Raw genomic sequence first — 11,324 nt, forward strand, 5'->3', positions numbered from 1 at the left:
TCTCTCTCTCCCTCTCTCTCTCTTTCTCTCTCTCCCTCTCCCTCCCTCCCTCTCTCTCTGTCTTTCTCCTACCTCTCCATGTGTGTTTCTGTCTCTGTCTCTCCCTGTCTCTCTCTGTCTCTCTCTCTGTCTCTGTGTCTCTCTCTGTCTCTGTCTCTCTCTCTCTCTGTCTCTCTCTCTCTCCCTTCCTCCCTCTCCCTCCCTCTGTCTCTGTCTTTCTCCTACCTCTCTGTCTCTCTCTTTCAGTAAGCATTACCTCCTTTTAGTTTATCTATCCTGTTCATTGCTTCTCTGATTCCTCTCACACCATCTACCATTATTCCTAAAGCAGGAACTCTTAACCTTTTGACACTGTAGCAAAGCCTACAGGCCTCTTCACAGAATAATGTTTCTAAATGGATGAAACAAAGTACATAGGACTACAAAGGAAACTAATTTTATTGAAATGCAATTATCAAATTTTTTCAAAAATTAATTAATGGACCACAGGCTAAGAACCCCTCTAAAGAAAGCTAGGTTTGACTGAGACTTTCTTGCTGCCGTCTTTGCTGGAACTAATTGCATTTTGTTTTAGCAAACTTTATTTTGCATCACCATAATTGATCGAATACTCTCAAGACTGTAGATGGGAATGCAAAGAAAGAGAAAAGATTTGAGCATGCTCTACTCTCATCCTCCAATTAAGAGCCACCTTCCATTATACTCCCATCCTGGTGTGAATCCAGGACATATGTTGCACTGCTTATCCTCTCTGCAATACGTCATCTCCTCCATTCATACTCAACTCAAGAGAGTCAGAATTTGTACAGGTTAACCCTCTAGAATGATGAGACATCTCATAAACCCTCCCCACCCCAACCCAAAGAGTGTCTTGTTAGTCTACAGTCATGCCCACTAAACAGGTATTGGGAACTGGGTGAGAAAGAGGATAAAAACGGTTTCTAGAAAGAGTTAAGTTAAGCACGTCCTAAGGATAAGCAGCGTTTTTTTTCTGTAATATGCCAAGCTTCTGCCTTTCTGTCTAAGCTTACAAATGATGAGTATTGTCCTCATTACATATCATTAGAAGCCTCTTAACTCTGTAATGTTCATTCTTTCATTCATCCATCTCTACAGCATCTGCCATGCACAAAGCACTCTGCCACCCCCTCAGTATCCAAAACAGCAAATGTCTGTAAATAGACATGAATTTCAAAGAACTGCCTTAGTTACAGTCTGTAGACATGAATTTTAGCTTGACATATGACAAATCTCATAAGCAAATTCACCCCCATCTTGCAGTCATCTAAAGCAAAGACTGGCAAACTATGACCCAGGGACCAAATTCAGACCGTCACCTATTTTTTAATAGCCCTTGAATTATCTTTTGCTTGTGGACAGTACAAAAACAGGCAGCAGGCTGGACTTGGCCCGGGGCCATAGTTTGCCAACAACATTGTGCTGTAGAAGCTGATCCTGGTGTGACTCCTGAGGGACATTCCCACTTATTTATCTTTTTCCTCTCCAGGATATTTAATCTTGACCTTGAGGTTCCTAATGTTCAAGAAAGCATCTCTCATCTCTGTGCCATTGCAAATATTCCTTAACTCCCTCCTTACTCTCACATCATCTTCCTTCAAGACTCAATTCAATTGCTACCTTCAATCAGTCAACAATTACTACACCTGCTAAGTGCCCAGCACTGTACTAGGTGCTGGGGACTGAGGGGAAGTGAATGTACAAACCACACTCACAATGAGCTTATGTTCTAATGGGGGAGACAACAGGAATACATGTAAAACCATACACAGCATAAAGTAATAAAGGCAAATATAAAAAAGGAGTTAAAGAAGGCCATTTGGGAGGGATGGCACAGCAGTTAGGGGGAACAGGAAAGACTTCATGCAAAACATAGTGTCCAAGTTGCATTTTTTTTTCTTTTTGGAGGGCACTTGGGGTTAAGTGACTTGCCCAAGGTCACATGGCTAGTTTTATCTGGATTTGAACTCAGATCCTCCTGACTCCAGGACTGGTGCTCTACTCACTGCACCACCTAGCCACCCCCTCCAAGCTGCATCTTAAAGGAAGAGTCAAGACTTGATGAAGGTTAGGAGAGAGGGTATTTTAGGGACAAGGAAAAGACAATGCAGAGGTTGGAGATAGAGAGCCATGGGTGAAAACCAGAGAGATGATCAGTTTGGTTGTAACCTGCAAGAGGAGAAATAATGTCCAACAAGGCTGAAAAGATAGAATGCACCAAGGTTGTATAGAGCCTTAAAAGCTAATGACAATATGAAGCCACAAGGTGCATTCACTGAAGTTGGTCACATGGCCAATTCATCTTCTATATGAAGTCCTTCCTGATCTCATCAGCTGAAAATGCTCTCCCTAAACTATCTTGAATTTATTTTATATTTGTTCTGTATATATTCATTTAGAGAAGCAGTGTGACCCAGTGGATAGAGCACCAACCTTGGAAGTAGGAAGACCTCAATTCAAGTTTTACCTCTGATACATATTGGCTGTATGACCTTGGGCAAATCACTTAACTTCTCAGGACATGCTCTCAGACTATAAGTTGAAGAGAAGGTAGCAACGTGCATTCATAGAGGGAGTTTCCCCATCCAGGAGTTCCATATCCTGATGAAAACACAGGTCTGGTTTTAGATATGCATATGTGTATGTGTGTGTGTGTGTGTGTTTATTCTTTGTTCTCAAAGAGGACCATGACAACAGGAAGATGATGACATGACTTGCAGTTAACTGCTTTGAGTGAGAGAGGGCTATGCAAGGTCATGAACCTCACTTTCTCCTCCAGAGCCATCTGGGTCCAATGGCCAGATACCTATTAGGACCACTGGAGATGGCACAGGATGCAATGGTAGACCCTGACCCTTTTGAGTTTTTTTAGTTTCTCACTTTAAGTGAGTCAGCCCCCATTCAGTGAATAGGCCTCTTTAAGTAGTTACTCAAAGGATGGCCCCTTTAATCAAAAAAAGAAAGAAAAACTCAGACTGAGAGGGGAATACCCTCAGGGCTCCTGGCCAAAAGAAAAACAATTACTGTTTAGTATTTACATCCACTCTGTGATAGGAGGGCAGGGACAATACTCCAATCTATGAGCTCCAGAGTGAACTGGGTTTAAGACATGATCTTTGAGAAAGAAATCTAGCCAGTAAATCCAAAGGAAAAAAGGCTGTTCTTGGCCATCACAATGTACCTTCTCCTGGGCAGAGCAACCCCAGGTAAAAGAAAGAGAGGTGGGAGCTACTACTCACTCCCCATAAGAGAACATAAGGTACCCAGGGACAAACTGAAGTTTGCTCTCCCTTCTGTAAAGTGCTGTAAAGCCAAGCACTAGCAGCTTCCCAGAAGACTGCTTCTGTGAACAACCTTCAAGGTTCTGATTACAAGCATAGTGAACTCTCCATTTGTTCAGTAATAAATTAAGGCAAATCATCTACAGAAAATCAAAATAAAGCATTCACCATGTCACAACTCATCAACTTAACATTAAAATGGCCACGTAGTTTTCATCAAAGTGGTCACATAGTTTGAAACAAAGTACATTCATTTCGTAACTCATCATTTAGTAAGTCCTCAATTCAATCACAAAGTACAAAGGTTAAAGTTCTCTATTAAACAAGGTACATTCACTTCATCAGTCACAAAGTCCACCCCTGCTTCATACTTTCTTAATCTCCTTGATAAAAAGTCTTCCTTCTTAAACAAAGTACATTCATTTAGTCAATCACAAAGCACAAAGGCCATACACCCCTAGATCACAACTAGGTTGCAATATCATCAGTCAGCATTAAGTACCCAAGGAAAGGTCTTTTCATCTTGACCCGAGGCTGATTCTCACCTTCCATGGTTCCTGTTCCTGGGAAGACAAAGCTTAACAAAGCCGCAATAACATGCATGCACATTGCTGGCCTCCTCATCAATTCACTTTCCACCTGTGAAATCAACCTAGGCCCAACAACAAGGTCTGAGGCCTCTATCAACAACAGAATCTGACAAAGGAACATCAAAACAGACAGACAAAATACCGACACCACAGTCAGGCTGCCTCAGTTCTCAGCAGCTCCGGGTGGCCCTCAGAAGTCCTGGGCAGCTCTGGCTGGCAGTTCTCTCTCTCTCTCAGCAATTCTGGCTCCTGACAGTTTTTTCTGTCTCAGCATTCTTGTTCCTGGCAGTTCTCAGTCTCTGTCTCTCTCTGTCTCTGTCTCTGTCTGTCTCTGTCTCTCTCTCTGTCTCTGTCTCTTTCTGCCTCCACAATGCTTCTCCCATTCTTTTGACCTCTCTGAGCTTGGGCTTTTCCCTAGCTGGCACTAGCTCCTCCATGTTTAGCCCCCTCCCATCATGTCAACAAGTCTATCCCACTGTGGGATTCACAAGCTCTGGGTTATCTTGACAATACAAAGGATCTTCAGATTCCATTATGATTACAAGTGTCCAGTGCTGGAGTTTAAAATGTTGAGGTGTAGGGGTGCTAAAACACTTCAACATATGTTGAGGTTTAGGTTTAGTGGTGCTTGGGACCCCAAAAAACCGACATGCTGGGTCCTATCCAAATGAATTTGACCCAAGTCTTCTTTCAGCCAAAGTAAAACAAAGTTTATTAAAGATTCACCATATTGGGTATTCACCATTGGCTACACTCTTAAGGAATCTGAGCATTTGTGTTGCTGATGCTAGCAAGCCAGAGAGAATCTGAGTCTTTTTCAGATGGAATCTGAGCTATATATGTGCGTGTGTACATGTGTGTACATATGTGTGTACATATATATAGTATGTGTGTATAAGAGTATATATACACATACATGTATGCACATTCTATTCATCCTTCATTTTCAAAGAGAACAAAAGACATCATGGGTGATAAGTTCCCCATAATTACACTTGCATTCATTGATTTATTTCATCTTTGAATTTCTATAAAATGTCTATGCCACACAATCTAGCATTTTATCATGCTTAGTTCTCTTCTCCTTTTCATTCATATTTCCCTTGCTTTGTCAATTTGACTGTCAGTCATTTCAGGGCAGGAACTATGTCTTTAGGGTATCTTTTGCATTTCATAGAGTGGCAAGAACAGCAGTAAAATAAGAATATTTGTTGGATCAAAGCTTCTGAGGTAATTGCTATAAATATATAGCTACTGCTCGAAATGAATTTTTAATATAAGGTGAGTATCTTGCTTGAGCCATCAATAAGTCCATAAATAAAATAATTTACCCTGGATTCAAAGAGGTTACACAGTTTTACTTTCTTATTCACCAAGTAGTGAACACCCTTTGGGGAAAATGTTTTTTTAACTTTTTGACTAATTCAAGAATGACTTTGTCTTATTTCATCAGCAATTCACTTAGTTCATGTAAAAATATATGAGAAATAATATTTTCAATACAAACAGTACCATTTAAGCAAGTGTGACAAATTGTCATCATATTAATCTTGTTCAATGATATTTTTGTGGCAACTGCCCTCATAGAGCAAAAAGACTTGGCATGACTTTTATGATGTAAAAAGTGTATTCTTTGTAAATTCAACTTTCCAAAGCAATCACTTCAGCAAACTTCACATTCAGAACCCAACAGTGCTGCAAAAGAGCCTATTCTAAGCCAGGAGTGATCACTTTGAATTCATTGAATGTCAAGGCTATTTTTGAGAGTCTTTTTTTTGGGGGGGGGAGGTTTATGTGGAGGTCTTTTGTTTGTTTGCTTAATCTGGTTGCATTTTTTCCTGGTAGTCCTTTATTTTATTTTCCCATCATCCATCTTATTTATACTCTAGGGACTTGAAATAAAAACAAAAAAGAAAAAGAAAGATTTTGCACAAAATCCACTCCTGTTCCCTAATGCTGACACATCTTCCTTTATACTTCTCACTGAATTCTACAGTAGTATAGTTCCACGGTATTATGGATAATGTTAGATTCCTCTTTTCCACATTTACCCATGGTGCTGTATTAACTTTGTGAGGTTTTTTTTTTTTTGTCAACAGAAAAATTATTTATTTTGGCTTCTCCCATACATCTTGTCTCTTAGGGAACACAATCTCACATAAAATCACAGACTTTGAAAGCTACATTTAAAATAACAAATGGTCAAGGCAAAGCTGATCCCCTGGATAGAGTTATCAGCCTAGAGGCTCCAGCTCCATGAATTTTCTTGTGCAAGAAATGCCTTTTTCTGAAAAGGGGAAATTTATAAATGGGCTTGTAGGTAACAAGGAAATAGTTTATTCAATACTTTCATTATACAAAGGAAAATAGTTTCTCTCAAAAATGGGGGGAAAAACAAAGAGGACAGATGTGATTATTTGACATGAATGGTGGGGGGTCAATACAGCAAAACAATGGTGTTATTACTATTACTACTGTTACTATTATAAACTGATCACATCAATGGGACCAAGAGGGTTTTGGTTTTTTTTTTTTTTGGTTTCCAAAAAATGAACTAAAACCTTCTGCATTTTTACACCAGACCTTTCCTTATGTCATTCTTTGACACAGTCAATCCATGTTCCACATTTTGTCCTGGAGGGCAGAATGGCCTTTGAAAGACCATTAAAAGGAGAGAATCCAGTTACTGTTGTGGTTTCACAAAAGGAACTCTAATCCAGCACATAGCCCAGCAGCTTCATTCTCATGAACACTCTTGCCATGAAGAAACTTAAGAGGACACTGACAAAACCAATGAATAGAAGAAGAAACCTATTGATCTTGGGAATATTTGGTGCATTGGATCGGTCTAGGATTATGAAGCCTAAGTCTCCCACTGCAAACAGGAAACTGGATGCCAGTCCTTCCATAATATATTGTCCATTTACTCTACATGCCAAGAAAGCAACTGGTCTCTGATGTCCATGTTCATCTGGCATTGATCCAACACTAAGAGGCTCCACAATGACATCTTCAATTATTCCTCCCATGATGAGGAAATAAGACACCACCACCAGGGCGTACACCATCATGGCTGACGGCATATGGGCCCATGGCGGCTTCCTCAGCTTCAGGTTGGGACACTCGAGGACCACGAAGGGCACCTGGTACAACGTCTCCATGGTGCTGGGCACCAGAAGGAGAACCCAACTTTTTGAGTTTTGTGTTGATCAATTGTCTGACACTATCCATTGGGAAAATAATCTTGTTTTCAGGACTTGAAATTGAGATACTAATAGTACCCTAATTCCCAATTTCTGTATTCATTAATTCATTTCTCCATTAGACTTTATACTTTTCTGAACTGGTCCTATCCAAAATATTTCTCTCCCATTTTTTGGATAATGTTCATGAAAAGCGTAACCATATTCAAACAAAAGAACCTCAGCGCACAAATTTTGTTCCAAATTCCCCTGAGATTTTTTTCTTCATAATTTTTCTGAGGACACTGATTACTTCCTTGTTCCTCAGGCTATAAATGAACGGGTTTAAAAAGGAAATTACTGTTGCCTAAAAAACAGCAATGGGTATGTCTACAGCTACCTCATTAACTGCACCTGGACGAACATATATGATGAGAAGAGAACCATAGAATATTGAGACAGATATAAAATAGGATGTGCAGGTGGAAAAGGCTTTGCCTCATCCCTCCTTTGATTTCACCCTAAAGACAGTAAAAAGGATGAAAAGACAACAGGACAACAGCTATAGTGAAGATTTGAATTGAGCCTGAGAAGATAAATATCATCAATTCATTAATATAAGGGTCAGTACAAGAGTCAGTGTGAAGGAAGAACATCACCAAAAGATGGTGTGACTGACAGAAAGTTAATCTGAATAGAAAGCCAGCATGAATCATGCAATGTAGGTTACCAGCTATGAGTGACCTAGTGATTATCTAAATGCATAGTTTCTTTGACATCATGGTGGGATAATGAAGTGGGTTACATCTTGCCACATAGCGATCATATGTCATGGCTGCTAGGAGAAAAGCTGAAGTTTCAGAAAAGCAAAGAAAAGAAAATTGTGCCATACATTCATGAGGGGAAATCATTCTGTCCTTAGAAAGGATGTTTATTAACATCTTAGGAGTAACAGCACATGAACTAAAAGCATCCATAAATGCCACGTTACCAAGAAACAAATACATAGGTGGGTGGAGTTGGGGTTCAGTTGAAATGTTACCTATTATGGTTATCAGGCATATTATAAGGAAAAGTGCGAATTGAAGAATCTGCAGTTGTTGGTGACTTGTAAATCCCGTGAGGATAAACTCAGATGTCAAAGTGACAATCTCAGCCATCGCAGTCTCCTGAAAACAGGGATTTGGGATACGTATTAGACTACAACTCAAAACATAGCCACTTCTTTCTCCTAACTTCTTTCAGCAGAGATTAGAGTACAAACAAGTCTACTTTCTTCCAGGGTTGTAACCTTAACTCTAAAGTATAGTCACCTCAAAACAATCAACATCCATTCAATGTCAGGCACTGTGCTAAGTATACAGGACACAAAAAGTGGCAAAAGATGGTTCATGCCCTCAAGGAGCTCACAACAGAGGACAGAATATGCAAACAAATACATATAAGCAAGCTATATACAGGATAAATAGGAAATAATTTATGGAAACAAGGCACTAGAATTAAAAGGGGGTGCAAAAGACTTCCTGTAAAAGATGGGATTTTAGTTGATACTTGAAGCCAAGGAAATCAATAGGCAGAGTTAAAGAAAGAGAGCATTCCAGGCATGGAGGACAGCCAGAGAAACCAAGGGACTATCTAGCTTACTTCCAAGAGAATAGTAATTTCTCTAAGTTTTTATGGTCATAGCTTCTGAGAGAGAAGATTAGATTAAGTTGGCCTGGACTCTTTTTGCATGGTTCAAGAATCTATGCTATGTTCAAAAGGTTCCTTTTCAAGGATTTATGCAAGTCTAGTCTATTACCCAAGATGGGTGATTTGGCTCTGTATTTTCAATCTACTAAAATGGTAATAGTTGAGTGCCTCCTACATAATGGATTTTTGAAAAAAAGTAAGTCTCATTTGCCACTATTTTCCTTTAGATAACAAAGACTATAGTCGATGGTACACGTATTCCAAAATCTCAAGCTCTTCGATGTGCTGAACTTGGAAATTCCACAAGAATTAGCACTGGTGCATCCATGTTCTATCCATTTCACTATTCAGTCTCAGACAATGTTATCAAAATGCCTCCTTGCCAGGCATTGATATTCATTTCAATAGCCTGGGTAGTCTCACTGCAAAGCTTAAGATTCTCTGAAAATTTTAATGGACCTATCATACTGAATTTTTCCAAATGTATGGACCTTATTTATTATTCATACATATTCAATAAGATTACTACCCATTGTACCATGATGATCTTGCTTTTGTTTGTCCCAAAAGTTCCTTTTTAAAGCTGTGAAGGTATACTGCAATACTAGTTTTACAGATTTTGGTGAGAATGTCTCCATTTAGATTATTGATTTTCTACATTAAAGGATAGGGACAGGATATATTGTTTCATTTGTGTATAGAACTACATGTATGGAAAAATTTCTTTTCCAATGCAAGTTGGCACCTTCTCTGCAACTTACACTCTTAGACTCATTGAGAAGCAAAGTGATTTGTCCAGGGTCACATAGACAGGATATGTCAGAGGTGGGACTTGAACGCAAGTTTTTTTAGTTCTGAGATTGACTCTCTCCACTACATCACGTTGCCTCTCTTTGTTCTTTGTGCTAATTTTTAATATTGTTTACCCTCTTATATTTGTTTCCTATTTTTTAAGTATATTATTGTCTGAAAGATCCTCCATTATTTTGATTTTTTTTTTTAGCTGTCTTTTCTGGGCTTTCTCTTCCTTTGTTCTGTTTCTTTTGGAGAGCCATCATGATTACTTCCTGCAGAATCCTGCTTTGTAATGCAGTAGAGTGGTCTGTCTGTTTTGCTTTTAAAATCCTGATGATGTTATTCAGCACTCCTTTTCAGCTTTCTCATCACATTTAGACCAAAATTTTCCAGGAACTCTCTATGCCATTTGCCATATTCTATGTACAATCATTAGGATTATTTTTTATTACTTGTATTACCTTACTTCTGTCCATAATGTGTGAGATGAAAGAATTTGGAATCTGAGTCTGAGATCAGAAAAGGTCTTTACTCTTTCTCATGAGAAAGGGCACTGCTCCTGTCACTCAAATGGCCTCTGCCCATTTCATTTCTTCTGAATTTAGAAGACTTCGCTACTCTTCTAGATGTATATGTATTGTTCCCTCTTACACCCATTCCTGATGAAAGTAGGTCACCAGAACTACCAGCCCTCCTCCCCCATCTGATTCCTGTGTATCAGTTCTTCCTCTTGCGCCTCATTTGTATACAATAATTACCCTTTATAACTGTTCCTAAATGTTTTTACTTTTTAAATACATATCATTCCCAGATTATCCCGAATCTTTCTTATAAACTACCCAATTATTAATAATAATCTTAGACATAAATTTTATATTTTACATACATAAAAAGTAAACAGTCTGTCTTTATGGATCCCTTATAATCAGTCTTTTTGGCATACTTTACATTTATATTGGTTCTTATATGTTAAATTGTCTAATAAGTTCGGTTTATTTTTTTAATAAATCTTGAAACTCTGAAAGTTTATCAATGTCCACTTTTTTGTTGTTGTTCAAGATAATAGTTAACTTTGTAGGGTATGATATTTTGGGCTGGAGCCAGTTTTTTTTGGTCTTCAGTGTGTTGTGTTCCAAGACCTGTGGTTCTTTAATGTTTCTGCTGCTAGGTCTTGTGTGATTCTAATTGTGGCACCATCATATTTAAATTGTTTTAATCTTTATGCTTTTAATAATTTTTCTTTTTTTGCCACAAAGAGAGGAGGGTAATAGAAATATCCATCCAATTGGAAGTGTCAAGGGAGGAGAAATCATAAATAATTAAGATGACAAAAACAGCAACTGCTGTGAGGAAAGGAGGGCCTGTTTATCTACATAGATCCCAGACTCAAAAGCAGTTTCCCAGTCTAGCGCAAATTGACTAGCACCTGTCTTGACACACCCAAGGACAAACAGGGAGTCCAAGCACCAAATTAGGTTAGCTGGGGTAGGTTTGGGGGAGGGGGCAGGAAATGTTTGTTTTTGACATGTTTAGTGCCTCTTTCATACTCTAGATCCAATGTTTCTGGAAAATATGGTTACTCAAAAGGACAAGTTCAGGGGATCCCTTAACCTTAATAAGGGCTATATAAACCTTAGCTAATAGTAGTGGTAGTAGTAGCAGCAACAGCAGCAGCAACAGCAGCAGCAGCAGCAGCAGCAGCAGTAGCAGTAGTAGTAGTAGTAGTAGTAGTAGTAGTAGTAGTAGTAGTAGTAGTAGTAGTAGTA

At 38.9% G+C, this 11,324-nt stretch overlaps 1 protein-coding gene and 1 pseudogene across 1 annotated transcript; both read right to left on the bottom strand.

The window, feature by feature from the left end:
• Positions 1-6,526: 6,526 nt before the first annotated feature.
• LOC138171139 (oligosaccharyltransferase complex subunit OSTC-like) lies at positions 6,527-7,050 on the bottom strand. The gene has a single exon (XM_069100496.1). It carries the CDS (start codon positions 7,048-7,050, stop codon positions 6,601-6,603), a length of 450 nt encoding a protein of 149 aa, XP_068956597.1. The 3' UTR covers positions 6,527-6,600.
• A 262-nt stretch (positions 7,051-7,312) lies between these two features.
• Positions 7,313-8,231, bottom strand: LOC138171169 (olfactory receptor 5K1-like; annotated as a pseudogene).
• Positions 8,232-11,324: the final 3,093 nt, after the last annotated feature.

The sequence above is a fragment of the Petaurus breviceps genome, unplaced genomic scaffold (assembly GCF_028583685.1).
Source record: "Petaurus breviceps papuanus isolate PSGF00001 unplaced genomic scaffold, PetGlider_PUasm1.0 419, whole genome shotgun sequence".
In the NCBI taxonomy this organism is placed as follows: domain Eukaryota; kingdom Metazoa; phylum Chordata; class Mammalia; order Diprotodontia; family Petauridae; genus Petaurus; species Petaurus breviceps.